The sequence below is a fragment of the Loxodonta africana genome, chromosome 27, assembly GCF_030014295.1.
Source record: "Loxodonta africana isolate mLoxAfr1 chromosome 27, mLoxAfr1.hap2, whole genome shotgun sequence".
NCBI classification, from domain to species: domain Eukaryota; kingdom Metazoa; phylum Chordata; class Mammalia; order Proboscidea; family Elephantidae; genus Loxodonta; species Loxodonta africana.
The window spans coordinates 23,481,284-23,504,265 of NC_087368.1; the positions used below are offsets into that span (position 1 = coordinate 23,481,284).

The following is a 22,982-nucleotide window of genomic DNA, read 5'->3' on the forward strand; positions in this document are numbered from 1 at the left end:
GACTTGATGGCAATGAGTTTAACCCTGTCACCACCACCCATCTGTCAGTTTGTCGTACTGTGGTGCTTGTGTGATCCTGTGATGCTGGAAGCTATGCCACTGGTATTTCAAATACCAACAGGGTGACCTATGGTGGACAAGTTCGGCGGAGCTTCCAGACTAAGACATATTAGGAAGAAAGGCTTGGTGATCTACTTATGAAAATTGGCCAATAAAAACCTTATGGATCACAACAGAACTCTGTCTGGTTTGCTTGCTTTGGACATGTCATCAGGAGAGATAAATTGCCAGAGGAGGACATCATGTTTAGTGAAGTAGGGAGCCAACGAGGGTGAGGGAGACCCTTGGTGAAATGGACTGGTACAGTACCTGCAACAATGGACTTGAACATGTCGGTGACTGTGAGGATGATGCAGGACCAGGCAACATTTTGTTCTTTTGTAACTTAAGGTTGCCATGAGTTGAAGTTGAATCAACGACAGCTATCTATCTAGCTCTGTCTAGAGATGCTGATACTGCCTGGAAGAGGTTCAGCAACTGTAACAGACATGCTTTTAAAGAAGATGACTTCAAAATAAAGACCTCACTTACCTCTATAATAATATTATATTGCATTTTGTAGCCTTTTCTGACATAGACTCAGCATCAAAAACCGTGTTCTCCTCTTTTCCTGAGCACACAACTAGACTGCATTTCCCAGCCTCCCTTGCAGTAAGACAGGGCCATGTGGCTGAGTTCTAGCCAATGGAATAAACGGAAGCATTGGGCACAACTTCCAGGCCTGAACACTATAAACCTCCTATATGTCTTCTTTAATTTTCCTTCTCCCTTTTCCTGTTGGATGGGGAAAATTCTGAGGCCCTAGAAGAGGATAAGGACATTAGAAGGAAGAATCCTGGCTCCCCAAATGACTGCATGGACCACCACCAGCCAACCAAGAACATGTAGCATTGGCCTTAACATAGGCCAAAAATAAAATTCTGTTGAATGAAGTCACTGGGATTTTGGGGTTCACCTGTTGAGATCAATCATTATTTTGCTAGTGGACCTTTTATGGCTCCAAATTGCTTTCCTGTTATATCATTAAATCCTTTACAAATCTAATCAGAGTCCATGGAAGCTTAATGAGTGAGAGGAGTGAAGGATCATTTGAGAACAACTGAAATATCTGATTGGTACATTGCTGTGTGGCCATATGCACATTACTTTAAGTCATGGGGCTTACTTTCTCCACATAGAAATATCAGGGTGTAGGGGCCCTGGTGGCGAGTGGTTAAGAGTTTGGCTGCTAACCAAAAGGTCGGCAGTTCAAATCCACCAGCTGCTCCTTGGAAACCCTATGAGGCAGTTCTACTCTGTCCTATATATAGAGTTGCTATGAGTCGGAATTGACTCAGTGACAATGGGTTTTGTTTCGTTTTTTTTTGGTTTGGATGAGATGGTGTCTAGGATTCCTTCTAATTCTAAAGCTCTATAAATCTTTTCAGAGATTGAAAAATATGGATTGATGGGCTCAGAAACTGAGTTTTGATGGTGAGCTCCTCAAAGGTAAGGACTATTTCTTTATCAAGATTTTATGCCTAGTATCTGCTACATTGCAGATGCTCCAAAAATTTAATTAGAATCTTGCTGTTGTAAAAACTCAAAGAATTTACTTATGTTCTAATTTATGCCAATAATTTCTTGATCTAATTTGGTGCTCTGGCTCAAATGACTGAAATTCTCATGAATATTTTCATTATGCATCATTGAGAACGATAGGCTATTTTATATTCATTTACGTAGACTTAATATTTGAAGAATGATTTTATAATAATACTGAAAGATTTTTTTGATTCAAAGTAATGCCAGCAGTAATTGCTATTCCGATGGCTTCATTTATAGTTCTATTTAGGTAAATAATATAAGAATATAATTCCTACTTATAGTTGAGAAAATTGGATTATAAGAATATTCATAATTTCCTCATTCAAATGGTTCTTAGCACGAGGTCCATAAAAGCAGAGTTGGGGAAACTATGAGCAATTTAAAAAGTTCGAAAAGGCCCAAGAGAAATTATACAGGATATGAAGCAGCCAAGGAGCCCTGGTGGTGCAGTGTTTAAGCGGTCAGCTGCTAACCAAAGGGTCAGCGGTTCGAACCCACCAGCAGCACTGCAGAAGAAAGCTGTGACAATTTGGTTCCTTGAAGTTTTAAAGCCTTGGGAATCTGATGAAGCAGTTCTACTCTGTCATATAGGATCGCTATGAGTGGGAACGGACTCGACGGCAATGGGTTTGGGCTTGGGATGTGGTAGCCCACGCAGCCTTTGTGAAAAATTGATTGCCTTTTGCTTTTTGAAAAATATATAGAAAAATATCCCTGGTCATTTGGTTCTACTCATCATCAAAAATATCAGATTAGTAATTACATATGTTTTTGATTACTAAAAGGTAGGTCAATGAAATCTATTACTTAGTAGATATAGTTTGACAGGTAAAATGTTCAAAAACCCAGATCAGTGAAGGTGCAGGGGTGGGGTGGGGGTGGGGGGGATAACAAGAGAGGATCTTGACAGTAAAAAAATGGGGAACCACAATTTGACACCAAAATCTAATTATGAGACATTAGTGTGGTTTTAAACTTCTCTTCATTGGCTGCATGAAGGAGACACGTGCTTCTCCTGGTTTTCTGCTATCATTTCTTACATTATGGGGTTATATCACGCTACGTCCTACAGCCCGGGGAGAGCTGAGCACCCAGGAAAACACTGTAGGGTATAGTCCCTTTGCCTGGGCTGGTATTGGGACTGTTGCCAATTTAAAAAATGAAGTAATAATACCAGAAAGGCTTTAAGATGCTTATTTTATCAGTGACTGCGGAAAGGAAAACTGGAGCCCTGCTGGCTCAATGGTTGAGAGCTCGGCTGCTAACCAAGAGGTCCACAGTTCGAATCCACCAGCCGCTCCTTGGAAACCCTATGGGGCAGTTCTACTCTGTCCGATAGGGTCACTATGAGTTGGAATCCACTGGACAGCAACAGGTTTTGGCAGAAAGGAAGACATTGTGTTAAAAATCATTCACTTCCTTTTTCATGAATTGTTTGCTTCAAATCTTATGTCTAGATTACTACTTCATTAAAAATATCTTTCCCTAAAGTGATAATAATAAGAGCATTTCTCCTTGCTTGTCTCTTCCCTTCCCTGCCCCCCTTCTTTTCTCTCTTCATTTTTTGGAAAAAGAAAAGGAGGCCTTAAACGGTACAGAAAATTCTTTCAGAAAATCCTGTATTGGGCACTGAATTTGAATGTGACACTAAGGAGGGAACATGAATTATGGACTTGAGCTATGCATCACTATATACAAGCCTGCCTGCAAAACCAGCTTCTTAAAAAAAAAAAAAATACAAATGCTAATTTATATGTTTGTTTTGCAGGTTAAATTCATTCTAGTGCCGTAATTCTATTGGGCATTACGAGAGATCAGTGCTGTTCCAAACTTCTCAAAATTAGCTTAACATCTGATGAACGCCTACTCTGTGCCAGGCTCTCCCTTTTAACGGCTGGTCTCTGTTGTGCCCCAAGGCCCCAGACCCTGTGTTAAATTATTCACATAAATCTTACATCCTCACCATAGTCCTTTGAGACAAGTCCAGTACTTCCAGCACTAGGATTTTTAAAAAGCCCCCAAGTTTCCGAATGTGCAGCCCAGGCTGAGAACCTTAACCCTGTGACTGTTGCTTACCAGAGAGTTACGTTCTTTTGAGGGCCCTAAATGGAAGGCATTTAATTAATAACATTTTTAGAACGCTCTTGGGACAAAACCCTCCTATAATCAAAAGCACAACTAAAAACTACTCACTAAGGCAACGAATGGTGTTCTAAGCTCAATGCCTGAAAGAATCATTTATAGGCAATTTATGGGACAGAAAAGAAAGTTTCATCAGGACGGATCTATTTCTTCAGCGACGGATGTTGCCCTTGGAGTGCATTCCCCAATGACTTTTTGATCATCTGAACTGGAAAGGATGCTGCCCTGATGGACCATTTAGATAAGTGACAACGCCAAAGTTTCTGGCCAGACGCACGGGTTCATGAACTGTGAGCCTGTCCTTCACGGTAAAAGGAACAAAACACACCCAGGTAATTAATCAACCAGAGCATAACATCGTTGTTTACATTTCAGTGTGTCACCCTTGGCCAGGCTAGACTCAGGTTAAAGGGTGATATTTTAAGTGTTTTTTGCAGATGCCCAAACTAACATTTGCCAAAATATGTTCCACAGGGAGAAGAAAACTGCTTAGATCAGTGGTTCTCGAACTTTGAGTGTATCAGAATCACCTGGAGAGCTAACAAAGAACACAGAAGCCCAGGCTTAAGATAAGACAGTAGGCTAGGGCCTGTTTTTTTTTTTTTTTAAACCAAATTCCCTGGATTCTGATACCCACCACCAAGTTTGAGAGAACAACTGCATTTTTCTCAACATTGGACACGTATTAGAATCCCTTGAGGAGGTAAAAAAACAAAGATGCTAGAGGCCTCACCCCAGACTAGTTCAATTGGAATCTTGATGGGATGGGGCCCAGGGTTTTATGTGTTTTTAAAGCTCCCTGGGGGACCATAACGGGCAACCAGGGCTGAGAACCACTGTGTCTTGGTCATGGTTCTCAGACTGACTTGTACTGTAGAATCATCTGGGTAGTTTAAAAAAAAGTACTGAGGCCTTGGTCTCCCACTAGAGATTCTGATTTAACTGGCCTGAGGTGTGAGCTGGCCATGCGAACTTTTTTAAAGCTCCCTGAGTAATTCTAACGTGCAGCCAACTTTGAGCAGGACGAGGCTAGGGCCTGCACAAAAGATGAAGCTCATAAGTTGAGGGAAAACTGCCTATTACACCCTTTTTTGTGATTCAGTATGCACATTAGCACAATAAAGATTAAGGAGAACTTTAGTGACGAACCAAAAATGAAAGACAATCTCTATTTTAAAGTCGTTTAACCCACAATTTCCAAAGCTTTGGGAATGCGTGGTCAAAAAACCTGGCCATATGCTGTGCTGACAATGGGGAGGTCACTTCATGGATCCAGCCCTAGAGTGCCGATGTGTGAAAGGTGAGGCTTGGAGAAAATGACCCTCAGCTCAGGGCCAGCACTAAGTCAAGAATATATCCGCTGTCTGCAGACTTGGGAGTTCCACTCTAGTTTCCCTTTTAGAAGACAGCCAGATTCCAGAGAGAGAATGTCATCACAGCCAAGACTTGAAAGAAAAGCAAAAATGGACAAAACAAGAGCCTGGGACTTTTCAGTTGAGGGTGGTGGCATATAAAAGTAACTCCTGGCTCATCGCAAACAAAATTCACATTGCGCATTGATTAGGGACTCAATTCTTTTTGAGAAAAATTGTTTTGGATTCCTTTGAAGGACTTGTATCAACATATGTGCAACTACTGTGGACTTCAGTGGTATCTGAGGGAAGAGTGAGGAAGCTATGTCTGGGCATAATAGATCCCTGTTATGTTATGACTGCTATCTGTGATTGTTTGTAGAAGTTGGGAAAAGATGTGCTAGGCAACTCTTGGTTATCGCAGGCTTGAAGGAAGTAGAGATGAGTTTATCAGAATGGTGATGATGGTGGTGCTGGTAGTGCAGATGGTCCTGGTGATGGTGGTAGTGGTGGTAGTGATGGTGATGATGGTAATGGTGGCAGTGGGGGTGAGGGTGATAACAGTCGGGTGTAGGGACAATGGGAGTAGGGGTGGAAGAGGAGGTCTAGGAGAGAAGCCCAATATTTCAAGAGTGGATCTAGGAAGAATACAGGGTTTGTTGAGGAAGAAATAAATATTTTTCTTCATTCTGCTCCCGTCTTTCACTCTATATAAAGCCTTGTCCTTTTGACATTTTCAAATTCCCAATCACCTGGCTACAGCTCACATTTGAAAAATGAAGTTTTTTTAGAAGCAATTGTCTCAGAGGCCCCAGGAGTCCTGAGAGACAGTTTCCAGTAATCTGACTCAACTTGGGGGGATGTCATTAATTCGCTCTCCTGCAGAAAGCCCCCTAACTTTTCTGTAGAAAGTTGCTTCTCTAGGAGAAGTTCAGGAGGTTAAGAAGGGAGGTATGGGATGAGGACAGATGGACAGAGGACAGGATGGACAATTCCCCTACAGGTAGGCTATTGGAAAGCACAGTAAAAACAAAACAAAACAAAACAAAACAACAAAAACAGTGCTGTTGAGTCAATTCCGATTCATGGAGACCCTATACCTATTCATATTGTACAAGGGGTCATTGTTTCTTCTATTTCTGAAGTACTTATATGTTTGTTTTTTTTTTTTTTAAAAGGATGATGTGTTAGCTGCACATAAATTATCGTTTTTAGTCCTTAGACTGGTTTTCTTGATTTCCCCCTTGTTACGGTAAAAACTGGAGAAAATCTTGGACTGAACTGCTGGTCTCCTCTCTTCCCACCACTGGACACCATGGAATGATTTGCACTCTCTTCTGCCAATTTGTGTGTGACAAGAACAAAAAAAAAGGTAAAATTATGAACATTTATGATTTTCCCTTCCCTATTTCCAAGAAAAAAATTTTTTTTTTTTTAATTTCCAAGGAAGGAGCCTGGTAGCACAATGGTTAAGAGCTTCGAGGCTAACCAAAAAAGTTAGCAGTTTGAATCCACCAGCCGCTCCTTGGAAACCCTATGGGAGAGTGCTACTATGTCCTATAGGGTCACTATGAGTCAGAATCGACTAGGAGGCAAGGGGTTTTGGGTTTCCAAGGAAAGTGGGCCCCAAGGAAGATTTGTTTCTTTTGCTGAGTGGTTTTAGAAGAGGATGCAAATGGGAGAAGTGGAGAGAAGGGGTCCATGATCTACAAAGGAAATAAACAAGGGAAGTTATGAGGGTGGGAGCAGGAGTGGGGGGGTGGGGGGAGACGATGGAGAGGAAAGAAGGGGCCAGAATCCTGATGGGAGTTGTAAGGAGGAGCAGTGTGTTCAGCAGCGACACTGAAGGACTTCTAGCCTTTGGGGAGAGAGGGAGAAGAGGACATGAGGTTCGCAGTTACCATGAAAAATGGATCCTGGGAGAGGGATATGTGGGATATGTGTGGAACAGCTTCCCTTGTACCCTCAAGGCACTTTGGTGAAGATGGATGTTTCCTTTCTAGCCTAATTGTGGTGAGATTTGTGATATCAAGCTGAAGAGGGAGGAAAAGGACCCATATTGCACAGGGTTAAACACAGAAGAAATAAAATCAGAGTTCCTTTTTGCAATTGGCTCAACCCACGGTTGAGCTAGCTATTTGGGCAAGCTGGTATTTTTCTTTCTGAAATCTATTTGTGGAAATACTTGTAACTTGCATAGATGGCTCTAAATGGAACCCAAGGCCATATTTTATTTTTGTGCACAACTGGAGGAACAGGAATCTGGAAGAGAGTGGAATAAACCTTCAGATAAATAATTATGCCAGGAGCGCATAAATCAATAGAAAGCCTCCCAGATCCTGGAGCAAAGTGAGAAAGGAAGGCATGTTGGCGCTCTGTGTTGCTGGGCTCCCTTTGCTTCTGCAGTCACCTCCCTTGCAGGGGTAACCGGTCCAAAGACCTGGGCTTGGCTGTCCTGATAAGGAGAAGGAACAGTAGGTGCTCTACCATTGCCAGGCATTTCGTTTTGTTACTTGTGTTTTCCTCTCCTTTCCCACAAAGGCTGGGGTGGGAGGTCCTTTAGGTGGTTGGTGTGCAGGAAGGGTAAATGTGAAGGGGTATTTTTCCAGAGGATCTTCGACAATAAGAAAGTCACTTCAGAGAATGTTGAAATAGAAGTACTAAGCTCATTGCAAAGAACCCATTGAGTGCTGCCCCTCAGTACTCAGCAGAAGACATTTCTAAGCTTGACAACAAAGACATCAAACCAAACCAACCAAACCCGTTGCCATCGAGTCGATTCCAACTCACAGTGACCCCACAGGACAGAGTATAGCTGCCCCATAGAGTTTCCAACGAGCGCCTGGTGGGTTCGAACTGCTGACCTTTGGATTAGCAGCCATAGCACTTAACTACCACACCACCAGCGTTTCCAACAAAGACATACAGCATTAAAAAAAAAAAAAAAAAAAGCCATATTTGTTGCCGTCAAGTTGATTCGGACTCATAGTGACCCTATAAGACAGAGTAGAACTGCCCCATATGGTTTCCAAGGAGCACCTAGTGGATTTGAACTGCCAACCTTTTGGTTAGCAGCTATTGCTCTTAACCACTATGCCACCAGGGTTTCCATATATCATAAAGCAGCACCTTAAGAGATCTTACTGTATATAAACAAAAAATACCATAGCATCACGTTCACAACTTATTTGTAAATGATTTAAAAAATATATAGATAGATGGATAAATAGATAGGTAGGTAGATAGAGATAGAGATAAAAAGAGAGAGGGAAAAGAATAAAACAAATGTGATACAATGTTAACACTTGGCGACTCTGGGTAAAGACTACCTGGAAATTCTTTGTACCAATTTTGCAACTTTTCTCTAAGTATGATGTTATTTCAAAATAAACAAAATTTTAAAAGGTAAAAAATAGTCAAATGAAAAGAAGAGGCATACACTAAAATGGGAAAAATATTTGTAACATATATGACAGACAATGGATTAATTCTTCAATACACAAAAAAAGACAAGCATCAGTATAGGAAAAATAAATGAACAAGTTACAAAAACAGTTTAACACTAATCAACATGTATGTATGTATGTGTGTGTATGTATATATACATGGAGCCCTGGTGGGGCAGTGGTTAAGAACTTGGCTGCTAACCAAAAGGTTGGCAGTTCAAATCCACCAGCCACTCCTTGGAAACCCTATGGGTCAATTCCACTCTGTTCTATAAGGTTGCTATGAGTTGAAATTGACTTGATGGCAACAGGTTTATATAGATAGATAGATATATTCAAACTCAATATCAATAAGAAAAATGTAAAGTTTTAAAGCTGTGGCAAAATTTTGCTAATAACTTTTCCCTTCAAAATCAAACTAATATATGTACATGTATACCATGGAATATTACTCAGCCTAAAAGAGAAATGAAGTAGTCATACATGCAACAACACGTATGAGCCTTTCAAACATTATGCTGAGTGAAACAAGTCAGTCACAGAAGGACAAATATTGTATGATCCCACTTATATGAAATATCTAGAATAGGCAAGTGGATAGAGATCAAAGTTTATTAGTGGTTCCCTAGAGTGGGTAGAAGGGAGGGGAAAAAAGGGGCTCATTACTTAGGGGCACTGAGCTTCTGTTAACAGTTACTGGGAAAATTCAGGAGAGATAGTGGTGATGGTGGCATCATGTGATGAAAGTAATGAAGAAACTAACAACAACTCCTGCCCCCAAATTTGGAGGGTGTCTCATTAAATGGGGGCACTAGTGGTTAAGTGCTATGGCTGCTAAGCAAAGGGTCGGCAGTTCAAATCCCTCAGGCGCTCCTTGGAAACTCTACGGGGCAGTTCTACTCTGCCTTATAGGGTCGCTGTGAGTCGGAATCGACTCGACGGCACTGGGTTTGGTTTTTTTTTTTGGTTTACTGCCCTATTGGTGGGTGTCTGAACTGATTCAATAATCTGGCTACCATTTGTCCACAGAAAAAGTTTTTTTAAAGATGCTCAATTCCTCTGATCTAGCATTCCCTTTTACTTTGTAGGATCTATCCTGAGGCAATGAGAGAGGTACAAAACTACATATAAGACGGTTCATTCTAACATTATTTTTAATAATATTATGTCAAAAGCCTAACAATCAGGGACTGTATGGCTGTATCCATATGATGGACTACTAAATCGCTATGAAAAAAATCCCATTTTGGAAGAGGTAACATGTTTATTGGCAACGGGAAACATTAGCAGTATGTACACTGTTAACCATCCTTGGGTGGTATCGTTATTTTGCTGGCAATAACCTTCTGACACCACGAAAGATGTTCTATATTGATTGTAGGATATAATACACCTGTGGTTCTATTTCTGAAAGAACAAAAGGGCCATAAGGAGCAGTTGAAAAGCCTAAGGGACAGCTGAAGATCTACGTTTGAAAAATGGTATGGGCTTTACAATATTGTTTTCTCAACTTAAATATTTTGTTTGACTCCTAAAAACTTGTTCATTATGATAGTCTCAAACCACAAAATATATTTCTCTAGGGTTCCCATTTTCTTTACACCCTACCATCGATGTACGTATGCCTTACTTTATGAAAATGTGATATATAATATGAATATCTGAAGTATAAACAACCTCATCTTAAAAGTGAAAAGAGAACTAGAGATGGACTAGTCCAACTTTATCACTTAATTGGTAAGGAATCCAAGATCTAGAGAGATTAAGTGATATGCTCAGTTAACATCCTTAATATATAAACAGCCTCTACAAATAATGATGAAATGACAAACAGCAGTAGGTAAATGCGCAATAAATATGAATAAGCAAGTTACAAAACAAGAAATTCAAGTAGCCAATTAACATGTAAAAAGTATTCAACCTCAGGAGTAATGCGAGAAATGTAAATTTTAAAACAACAAGAGCGAAATTCTATAATTCTTATTTTTGCCTAAAAAATTGACCCCTTCCAAAAGCAAGGAATTAAACAAATAGTCCAAGATATGTTCAGGATAATACAACGGAAAACCCTGGGATAACAACTGAAATCTCCTGTCTTGTCCCTGCCAATATCCCTGCCTGGGAACCTGGGATATGCTCAACAATAATTATTTATTGTTAGGTGCTCTTGAGTTGGTTCTGACTCATAGCAACTCTATGAACAACAGAATGAAACACGGCCTGGTCCTGTGCCATCCTCACAATTGTTGTCATGGTTAAGCCCACTGTTGCAGCCACTGTGTCAGTTCATCTCGTTGAGGGTCTTCCTCTTTTTTGCTGACCTTCAATAATAATAATAAAAAAACCCCAAACCCATTGCTGTTGAATTGATTACGACTCATAGCGACCCTATAGGACAGAGCAGAACTGCCCCATAGGGTTTCCAGTGAGTGGCTGGTGGATTTGAACTGCCAGCCTTTTGGTCAGCAGCCATAGCTGGCCTCAGCTCTTAACCACTGTGCCACCAGGGCTCCCAATAATAATAGTGTCTTGATAAAGGAAAAGAAAAAAAGCAACATCATGATAGGGAAGTTAAATGACCAAACAACAGTTCACAAGAAATGCAAGTTGAAGAACTGAATGAGGACTATATTACATAAAAAATATATTTTTCTCTTTGCAATGATTCATAGTAATGTGACTTTAAATTACCAGGGGTTGTATTTCAGTGAAAATATCAAACGCTCTAACTTTATGCCATATGCTTATTTCATAAAGTGAGGTTCACCGCAAACATAATGGATTCTTGTTTCTGCCTCTTCAGGCACATTTAGAGGAGTTTGAGCTCTTAGTTTTCTTTTCAATTGAGGGCAAAAGCCTCTAACTTTGGTATTTAAAATTTGAGGTATTCATATGCTAGAACAAACTCCCCTATGCTGTGAATCATGGCTTTATGCAAAATAAAGCTCATTATAATGCCATAAATGTTAGCAAAATTCCCCTCAGACTATACTTAATTCTACCCTAATAAAATATCTATTAAGGTACTTTCTTCTTTTTTTAAGAATCAGTATTTTTTAGTGCTTGATTTCATGTAATCCTAGTTTCAAATTAAACCAAAAACCAAAACCCAAAAAAACCTCATTGCCATCGAGTCGATTCACAGCGACTCCATAGGACAGACTAGAACTGCCCCATTCAGTTTCCAAGGAGCAGCTGGTAGATTTGAACTGCCAACTTTTTGGTTAGCAGCCTTTGCTTGCTGTAGCTCTTAACCACTGCACCACCAGGGCTCCAGTTTCAAGTTAGGCGGGGTAAGATAATGAGAACATTTTGGCAAGATCTGACGCCACATGGCCAAAATTAAAAAACCCCCCAAAACAATTTTCCATTTGAATTAATACAAAATACCATCAATTTAATAAGCCTTGTGTCTGACGGATCCCACACACCAAAAAGTCTTTATTTGAAAAGGCTGGCCTGTTTAGTTTTAGGAAAATAGATGCAATGCTGTTACTCCTGCTCATTTTCAAAAAATGAATTTCTTTTCATAAATGTTAATTGATTTCCTGTACTTCGTAAGAGTGACATTACCTATTATGTTTTCCAATGCAGAAATTTTCATAGTTGGCCTTAAAAATATGCTAAGACAAGCAATGACTTCCGATGGCTTACCACTTCAGTACTGTCTCTTGTTAGTTTTCTTAAAATAAGCATATAGCCCGAGCCCATAGCAAAGGAGACGATGAAAAGGATACTGTTTTATTTCATACTCAAATAGAAGAGCCTAAAGTAATGGTTTTCTCATCTGACCTTATTTACATATGGGAGCCCTGGTGGTGTAGGGCTCAGCTGCTATCCAAAGGGTCGGCAGTTCGATCCACCAGCCGCTCCTTGGAAACTCTATGGGGCAGTTACACTCCGTCCTATAGGGTCGCTATGAGTTGGAATTGACTTGATGGCAATGGGTTTGGGTTTTATTTTTACACACGTATGTGTACGTATTAGGTTTCCTTTGAAAATAGAACCAGGAGTAGTTTCTACACTATGACTATGAAATGCTGGCAAATGAAACCTCATTTGTCCACTAGGAGGCGCCTGTGGTTCCAGCTCAGCCTCTTAGGTGCCCTCGAGTTGGGCTCTGACTCATAGAGACATTATGCACAACAGAATGAAACACTGCCCGGTCCTGAGCCATCCTCACAATCGTTGTGTTTGAGCCCACTGTTGCGGCACAGAGCATAGAGCTCGGCATAGAGGGACAGCATCCCAGTTTCTAAAAGATCGGCTGAAAAGCTGGCTTAGTGGAGAACTGTCCTGCGGTGAGCCTAGATTCCTAGCTTAGCCCTGGAGCTGACTCACCTTGGGAGCTCTGCTCAGCAATAGAATGATGCTCAAAGGGAACTTCCTAGGCTCTAGAGCAGGGGCTGGCAAACTACAGCCCGTGGCTGTTGCCAAAGCTGCTCTGCTCCCTGTTTTTGTAAATAAAGTTTTATTGGAACACAGCCACGCTCATTTGTTTACTGCTTGTCTATGGCTGCTTTCATGCTACATGGCAGAGTTGAGCAGTTGTGACGGAGATAGTATGGTCTGCCAAGCTGGAAATATTTACTGTTAGGCCCTGTACAGAAAACTCTTGGTGATACCTGCTCTAGGAGAACCTGGGATGGATGGTCACTACTCTGGCTATGGCCAACTTCTATGACAAGCAAATCCATTTGATTACCCACTGCTGTGCCAACTTTTGGCATCCTCATATGCCTCAAGTGGATGTTTTTGAGATGGTAGGTACCTTGGGAGACTTGTTCAGGTGGGCAAATTATCATGGAGTATTTATACAGCCATCCTTGTATAGTGCTTCATCCTACCCTATCCTTTATTGGAGGGTGGTACTTTCTGTAGGTTTTGCACATGGCTACCTGCTGTCTAAGGTGTATACTCACACATACACGGGCACGCAAAGTCTTATGTCACCACCCTTTCTGACTGAGAACCCTCACTCACACCAGCACAATAGGCTCTAAAGTGAAAGTTGATATATCAATTTTTTACTGAATGAGATTTATAAGATAGAAGAAATGAAATTTAAGAAGGGAAGAATTTTGGCCTAGGTGGCGATGGAATGGAAACAGGAGTGGGGACTTTTACCAGCCTGCTAATGAGAAATAGGACGAGGAGAAGGTTTATGATTCTGAGACCCTTAGTTCTCATAGGTGAGAACCATCCTGGTTTACCCTAGGCGCTGTATCTTTTCGCTACAACAGAAGTTCAAGTGGAAGTGGGTAGAGAGGCAAAGACGTAATGTGGGGATATGTAATTTTTTTTTTTAAATTGAACTTTAGATGAAGGTTTACAGAACAAACTAGTTTCTAATGAAACAGTTAGTACACACATTGTGGTATGACACTGGTGAACAACCCCATGACATGTCAACACTCTCCCTTCTCAACCCTGGGTTCCCTATTACCAGCTGTCCTATTCCCTCCTGCCTTCCAGTCCCTGCCCCGGGGCTGGTGCACCCCTTTAGTCTTGTTTTGTTTTATGGGCCTGTCCCATCTTTGGCTGAAGGGTGAATCTCAGGAGAGACCTCATTACTGAGCTAAAAGGGTATTGGGGGCCATACTCTCAGGGTTTCTCCAGTCTCCGTCAGGCCAGCAAGTCTGGTCTTTCTTTCTGAGTTAGAATTTTGTTCTACTTTTTGGGAGATGTAATGTTTGTGGTTATTGGGAGGATTCCAAACTTTCAGAAGGCTGAATGGCAACACTCAATTGCTTAAATTTCTCAGGTCTACTGGGAAATCCATTCTCAGTGGAATTGTCTTGCGCATTTGGTTCTTCACTGGGTATGGAGGTGATATGAATGGATTATCAAAGGGAGGGTGGGCCAGGTCAGGCTGCATCCGTGACTCAAAGGGGTCTAAGGGTATCTGCCCTCCTGCCATTGTAGCCAAAAGGACAGTCATAGACTTGGGGCTAAGCTGAAAGTTGTACATCCGAAGTCATAAACTGACGGCCCATGGTTTGATTCCCATCAACATATTTTGAATGGCCCAGTAGTTTTTGATATTTTAAAAAATTAATTGCCAACAATTAAAATTGGGATATTTCATTTAAAATTTGGATTTCCAACTTCTCTTAAAAATCTGAAATCTCTTACATGTTGCTGTAAAAAAGCTTAGCATTAACACACTTAAGAAAATACCTCTGGGGGAAGGGCGCAGTTGGTAAACAAGCATAGAAAGCGTGCGTTATGTGCATAAAAATATGGTAAAGAATAAATATGTTTAGTGGGCAAGGGTGGTCTTAGGATGACTAAGATTAACCTTTTCCTGTAAATGATCATTTCTTCTCTATCATCTTTCTGGTGATGACACATATCACAGTTTCTAAAGAAAGTGGAAGTGTATCTTAGGGATATATTCATAAGATCTAAACCAGGGTATCGCTGGGTGTCCCGGGATGGTGCAAATAGTTAAATACTCAGCTGCTAACTGGAAGACTGGCAGTTCAAGTCCACCCAGAAATACCTCAGAAGAAAGACCTGGCAATTTACTTTAGAAAAACCAGCCATTGAGAACTTTATGGAACACAGTTCTACTCGGACAAACATGGCGTCGCCATGAGTCAGAAATGACTCACCGGCAACCGGTTTAACCACACTTGTTAGTCGGAAATGATGGTTGCTAAGACTTTCGGGTTAGCCTTTTAGGAACCCATATTTCACTTTCAGTGGAACAAAAGTGAAGACACGCAAGAATATAAAAGAATATAGACAGATACCTGTCATACTGTTGGGAGTCATAAATTAGCAATCATTCTGGATCCTTTTTTTCACTGACATCTCCTGCAAAGAAAAGACAAGAAAAAATATGCCCACAGGTTATACCACCACTACTAGTTATATAAGCCTGCATTTCCCATAATGCTTTCCTTCTAAAACAGTACCACATGCATCAATTAGCTCATTTGCCTTTACAACATCCCCGCAAGGCAAGATTTGTTACTCTCCACTCAGAGCTGGGGAAATTGAAGCAGAGGTGGGCTATGTCATACATGTACGTTTACAAAACCTCTTAATTTTTATCTCAGGATTTTTTCTATTGAACTTCACTGCCATCCTCTTTTCTCAGATGGAAGTTTTCCCTCAAGAGAGGGCTAACGACTGGGGTGTATACTTCTGTATGATTTGCAAAGTGATTTTTGGAGTTCCCACATGGAACTCATGGAAGTGAAATATTACAGTTTGTGTCTCAGAAGTTTTTAAATTTCTTACCCTTAAAATATAAGAAATCGTATATACTTACGTTCTCTACAACATTAAAAATAATTATTTGCTTTCACGTTTTAAAGTGTTAGGAAGAGGGCATTATCTGGAGGTGTGTTCTAAACACATTCAGGATGGGAATTTAACACAGAAAAGTAGGAGTTTGTGTTTCATCAAACTCAATGTTAAGAAATTAGGCATATGGGGGTCTTAAAAACTTGCAAATGGCCATCTGAGGTACAACAATTGGTCTCTCTTTGCCTGGAGTAACAGAGGAAGACAGAGAGTCAGAGGAATAGGAGGAGGAAATGGAATGTGTGGCTAATTGCCTCCACGCACAACTGCCCCCTTTGCTGTGAGACCAGAAGAGGATGGTGCCCAGCTTTCATTACTGAAAATTCTGATGAAAGAGTCTATAGAAGAATCCTGACCAAAAGGGGGATAATGTCAAACAGAATTTCAACTTCTCATAGACTCCAGACTTTCTGGAGCCAAAGGGGCTGGATGAACCCCTGAAACTATTGCCCTGAGATAATCTTTAAAACTTAAGCCAAAAATATCCCCTGAAGTCTTCTTAAAACCAAACAATAATTTAGCTTAACTAGTAAAAAATGTCTGCCTTGAGCATTAAGCACTTTTAAGAACTGTCTATATGAGGTCAAAGTGACAACAGAAATTCAAAAGATAGGAAATTTAGGGGGCAGTGAACTTATGTTAACGGGGGAGGAACAACTCAGAAAAGCAACGTGAGAATGGTTGCAGACCTTGAAGAACGCAAGCAATGTCACTAAATTTTACAGGTAGAAATGGCTGAATTGGTGTATGTTTTGCCGTGTACATTTTCAACAACAACAACAAAATAAAATAAATAAAAAAAGAAGTAAGGCATAATGTAGGTACGACACCATATACTCTTTAAGTTCAGAATCTATTTTAACAATAAAAATTCACTTAAAGAAAAATTAGAAGTTTACAACAGTTTTTAGAGATGCATTGGGAGGAAGAAAAAAATACATTTTAAGTTTTTAAACAAAATAATAAATCTCATTTTAAGTTAAAAAAAAAAAGCATCATTAGCTTTCCATATCTTTTCTCCTGTTAACAGAAAATGGGGCAGGCAACCCATATTGGTGTGTATGGACTTGGCTGCACAATTCTCACAACTTTGACTGCACAGTCTCAAGTCTTCCCTCAGAACCTCTTCAATGTCATATGCTTTCCTTGTTGAGCACTTCGATGATTACAAAGTACTTTTTAATCCGTCTACTAAAAGTTTAGGATATCTTTTATATCTTTCTTTCCTTCTTCTATAAATGTGTTTTTTAAAGTCAACTTTTTATTCAAGAACACATGCCTGTTTTTCAATCTCTGGTTATTATGAAAGCTACCAGCCTACTGACTTGCTGTTTTTCCCCAAAGTGGCTAAGATGTATTAGCATCTTAGTGTGGTCTGTGGACCAGCAGTACCAGCATCACTTGGGAGCTAGTTAGAAACAGAAAATCTTGGGTCCCACCCCAGCTCTACTGAGTTAGCTCTGCATTTGGACAAAACACTCTGGTCCTTCATATGTACCTTATAGTTTGAGACACACTGCTTTAGAGAATTGAGTCCATATTCTCATCTGCCATTTATGACTCTTCCCCAGTCTGGCCTGAACTCCCCATCACGACATAAATGAGACCCAAGAGCAACAGACAGACTTGGCCCTCAGTCCGGGGAAGGTGGGTGTCAGTGGCCAGGGAAAGAATGTTGAAGGATGCCGTACAGATGGATGACACAGATAGATGCAGGGGCTGATGAATGTGGGCCAGAGTCCTTCAACGTATTGGTGGGGATGGGTCAGATTCAATTTCTTTTTCTAGGGGGAGCTCTCTGTGTTCCGTGGTCTATGGTGACAGCAGGTGGATTAGGACTAGAGCCAAAGCCCAAGATATGGGTCCGAAGGTCAATGCTGTCATTCACTAGCTGTGGGATCTTGGTAGTAATTTCAAACTCCTGGGATTTCAATTGCTTCATCTGTAAAATTAGGCAAGTACTCATTATGCATACTTCACAAGGTTGATGTTTCTGAGGTTTAAGGACAATGTGAGAGAAAGTGCTGGGTAAACTAGAATGTACTGGGCTCAGGAAAGTCATAGGACAAAGAAAAAAACGTTCTTGATGTAAATCACTGGTTGGAGAAGAGTTAGTACATAGTATGTAGATCATGTTTACAACCCAAGTTTACATACGACCATCTATTCTCTGTCTCCATGTTTAATACTGCAGCACTGAATTTATTCCTTGATCCAAACTCTTGGCATACCCTGTGGTAATTACGTGTTTATATGGCTGCCTTTCCCACTAGTCCATAATCACTTCCTGGAAGGGACTATATCTTTCTCACTTTTACATCTTCCACATCTAGCAGAGTGTCAGAGGTATAATAGGTTCTCAACAAGTAAGTGTTGAAAAAATAAACAAAATGAAATTAACAAAAGTATAATCTACCTGAATTGAATCTGATAGAAGAGATGACTATTAGCTACTTTTGCTAATAAAGTGGCACAGTGGTTAAGAGCTATGGCTGCTAACCAAAAGGTTGGCAGTTCAAGTCTACCAGCCACTTCTTGGAAACCCTATGGGGAAGTCCTACTCTGTCCTATAGGGTTGCAATGAGTCAGAATCGACTTAGTGGCAATGGGTTTGGGTTTTTTGTCCCCTCCTCTAGGAAAATGCATCCTTTCTACTGACTAGAATTTCAAGCGTCACCAGCTGCAGGCCCTCTGTCCCATCTTCATTTACCTATCTAGGAGGGTTTTGAAGGAGAGACCAGATCTGAGATGTCCTAAGCAAAACCAGACAATACCTGAGGTGGATTCTAAGTACTGAATGTCCAGGGTGCCGATGCTTCTCTTAGAGATTATGCTGCCATTAACTCTCTCCCTTTCCTGGTCCATGGAAGCCACCATGTTTTCTCATGACACTGTCCCTGAACAGTCTGGGAAAGATGGGCATCTGGCTCAAGCTAGGCCAACCACAGTGTCCCATCTCTGGCCGAACTGGTTCAAGACCTGAGCTGGGCTAATGAGGCCTTTTTCCAGGATATCTGAAGACAGAGAAAGAGAGAGTGAGGAAGAGAGGGAAAGAGAGACAGGAAGTTTATTTAGTACCTCTCTGCTGGCAGGTGAAGCTCTACAACTGTTTGAGGCCATGTAGTCACTTAGGCACATGCAAAAAGCCTGTCTGAAGGTGAGAGAGAGGATCTGTTCGACATTTACAGAGAACCTGAAGGGAAAAGAGAATACTGTGGTCACAAACCCTAGTTTTAGTTCTTCCTGTGGCCCAGCTGTTTCCCCTCCTGCATCTCCATGGGTTTGATTGCTCAATCCTTCCTTGGGTACCCTGAGCAAAACATCCCCCTTTTTACAGAGCTGATGGAAAACACTGATATTAAAATATAACATTAATACCAATGTGTCAGAAGAGTTTCGTGAGTCATTTTTATCATCTCGAAGGTGAAGCTACAAAATCCTACTTACACTCTTGCTACACCATCAACTTAAAAAATATCATTATTTTTGAAATTTCAATTCAACGTGCATGTAAACTACAAAAAGCCATTATGTGTGAAGCAGACAGTGTCTGGGATCAGAAAAGTAATCTTCATAAGGCTTTAAAAATATAGCAATGTTATCGCCACACAATTTAATACTAATATAACTATTTTCCTTCAACGAGCTCTACAGTTTTAAAAATGAAATTTCAGTAATGCTTCTAACAATCCTTAAAGGTAGGTAGGTATCCAAGAGCATCATTTTGCAGTCATCCTATAATACAAGGTGGGTGTCAGAGCAGTGTTCTGTACTGAGGAGGGGAAGCCCAGAGATGGTCCTGTCTAAAGCCATGGCAGAGGACCTGGGCTCACTGGACAATTACAGGGTCACCTAAGAAAAGAACGTTCAAAAGAGCTTGAAAAAACAAACAAACAAACAAACTGAGTGTGATGGTAACTTTTATGTGTCAACTTGTCTAGGGTATGGTGCCCCACTGTTTGGTAAAACACTAGTCTAGTTGCTGTTATAGTTAACAACAACAACAAAACGAACGTGTTTTTGTTGTTGAGTTGATTCTGACTCAAAGTGACCCTATAGAACAGAGTAGAATTGCCCCCATAGGGTTTCCAAGACAGTAAATCTTTATGGAAGCAGACTACCACATCTTTCTCCTGAGGGGCAGCTGGTAGGTTCAAATTGCTGACCTTTTGGTTCGCAACTGAGGGCTTTAACCACTGCACCACCAGTATTCCTCATAAAGTAGTTACATATGATTAAGTCAGTTGGCCTCAAGTGAAGCAGACTACCTTCCACAACGTGGGTGGGCCTCAACAAATGGGTTGAAGGCCTTAAGAGCAAAAAGTAAGTTTCCCTAGGGTGCATTCTGCCTCCAGGCTATAAACATTTTACCAGAACACTCTTACTCTCTACTCTTCTCATCACTGACCAATGGATTTTCAGACAAAAACCAGCAGGACTCTCCAGTCTGTTGCCTGACCTACAAAATTGGGACTTGCCAACCCATCACAATTATGCAAGCCAATTCCTTGAAGTAAATCTCCTTCCTCTTTTTCTTCTTGTCCTCCTCCACCACGTCCTCCTTCTTCCTCTCTATCTGTGTATCTCACTGGTTCTGTTTCTCTTGAGAACCCTAAGACACTGGGTTTATTTATTTTCCAGGAAAGGAAACAAACAGAGAGAAGGGCTTCATCGAGTAGGTCAGCAAGCAGGAGGAGTCAGGTTCTAATGTGCTAGAAAGGGCTGGTTATGCTAATGAAGGGTTGACAACTGGCACTCTGTATAGGAAAGAATGAGTCATGGGTCCGTATACAGTTGATTAAAATAAGTCCTATTGTTCATTGAAGCCCTGGCGGTGTAGTGGTTAAAAGCTCAGGCTCCTAATCAAAAGGTCAGCAGTTCGAATCCACCAGCTGTGCTTTGGAAATCCTATGGGGCAGTTCTACTCTGTCCTATAGGGTCACTATGAGTCAGATTCCACTGGATGGCAATGGGTTTGGTTCGGGTTATTGTTCATTGGTCAGGGAAATGTCTTTAGTCAAAGTCAGTGAGGGTGCACATACCAGGCCCCTAAACATTCATAGTCCTTTAACAGCTTCAGCAGCTTAGCACCAGTTAAGGGAAACATGGCATTCAGTTTTGATACCTCCTAGACAAGGCCTACTGAAGTGGAAAATTCCTTTTACAGGGTCATTTATTCAGTCAGTCAGGAGGCCTTGGTTGAGGGCCTCCTTTGTTCAGGCACTGCCCTGGCATTTAGGATTTAAAGACAACATAGGTGCCTGCCCACAAGGACCTCTAATTTAACAAAGAGAAAGGATCACACCAAGAAATAAATGTAAAAAGGTACAAAGCTTTACCTTACATGTCTCCTCAGGGTAGAATGGACACAAAGGAATGAGACAGAAGCCATTTCTACCTGAGTCTGTCTGGATAGACTTCTGAGTGGAGGAGACCTTGCCCTGAAGGTCTTATTTTAAATAGGCCTGTCCACCATTAATGATTTAGTTCTTTACTCTTATCCTTGTGCTCCAAAGGCACCTGGACAACTCTACAAGGAATCCACTTTGTATAGGAAAACTGGGCACCTTCTTTATATTATGCAGATGTTAAGCAGGGGAGTGATGAACCAACTTGAGCTTTTTAAGGCTTCACGAGGCCATGGTATGGGAAACAGGCCATTTAGGAGGCTACAGCAGTGGTGAGGGAGGTGGCAGTGGACGTGGTGAGAGGGTGAGGGACTCCAACGACATTCCAGAGGTAGAAATAAGAAGGCATGGTGATGAATACGATATGAGCATTTAACACTAGGATAAACACTGGGTATGTGAATAGGTTAAGATCTGCTGTCTGCCCTCAAAGAATTTACAATCCAGTTTACAAGCTGGCTGGGAAGATAGAGCACCCTGTCAAGGAGCAGCCAGAAATATAAGCAGTGGATGACATGTGCCAAGAGGGTGGTGCTGAGAGTCACCCAGGCCTGGAGCCTTCCTCCACCCACTCTCACCATTCCTAGTCCAGGTGCCATGATGCTCGCTTCCCTTGGAAGAATGGAAGAGTGGGACATTTACCTCTCCAACACATAAAATGCATTTATATTTTAAAAATACCAATGATGGTAAAGTTGTTATTGATCACTCTGAAAAGGAAAAGTAAATGAACTATCATTTTATCACCAGGGGTTTCAGAGGACGCTGGGCTCCATGCAGGAAAGCACATGTGTAGGTCCTGCCACTTACCAACAGAATGACACGGGACAGTTAGACTCAGGAGTCCATTCTCAAAGTGGGAAGCAGGTCATCCACCTCAAAGGGGATGTGTGGATTGGATAGGATAAAATGCACTTGATGACAGTTGTATTCTTCTCAACTATATGCTAGGCTCTGGGGATACAACATAAGTAAAATACTGGTACAGGTGGGATTCTTGGAATTCGAGTGGGCTTTAAAACAAAGAAGCCCTCTGCAATTTATAACTATCTGCTACATCTAGTTCATTACCACACCAAATGATGCCTGGAATACTTTTTAACCACATGAAGTGGTGACAGAAAAGTTGAGACTGCCAGTAAAAGTTTTATAAGGCCATCGGTGAAAGAACCAGTTGACCGCCTAGTATGTTTATACCTCATTTCCCTCTTAGTGACCTTTCTGTACAGGTTGACTCTATCTCTGAATGCTTCTAAGGAGTGGAAGCTGGTCTTTTAACAGGAAAAGGGTGGTCTGAGGAAACACCTCACGCAGCAGAAGAAACAAACAGATGTTCTGTTGGCCAAAGCAGGCAGTTAAAACTGACTCTACTGACACCTGGTGGAGAGTAGGGTAGTTTCCCCGTGCCGAAGAAAAGTGAGTGTGCATGTGCGTGTGTGCGCGTGCATGTGTGTGTGTGTGTGTGGTGTTGCAGGGATTGGAAACACATTCATCATGTCAGAAGAATGAAATCACTCCTGAGGAATGAAGGTACCATGCAGAACCACCAGATGCCTGAATATATAATATTGGTTAGGTGACTCACTGAGACGCACACACGAAAAACAACAAATGATAACGTGGAAATAAAACACTAGGACCGAAGCAAATGACTTATTACAAGTAGTTGA

The 22,982-nt window shown here is 41.2% G+C and overlaps 1 protein-coding gene across 37 annotated transcripts in view; it reads right to left on the reverse strand.

Annotated features, from left to right (window-relative positions):
- The window catches only part of THRB (thyroid hormone receptor beta), a 414,019-nt gene that overhangs the window by 107,705 nt on the left and 283,332 nt on the right, over positions 1–22,982 (reverse strand). For 20 of the 37 annotated variants that reach the window (XM_064277386.1, XM_064277373.1, XM_064277384.1 and 17 more), the window contains one exon: positions 15,346–15,409. The exons of 3 other annotated variants lie outside the window; for them this stretch is intronic. In XM_064277386.1, coding sequence (XP_064133456.1) covers positions 15,346–15,367 — 22 coding nt within the window. In that variant the 5' untranslated portion in view covers positions 15,368–15,409. Of the gene's footprint in view, positions 1–15,345; positions 15,410–18,982; positions 19,098–22,982 lie in introns of all 37 variants that reach the window. 14 more of the 37 variants (XM_064277393.1, XM_064277387.1, XM_064277390.1 and 11 more) reach the window with 1 other exon arrangement.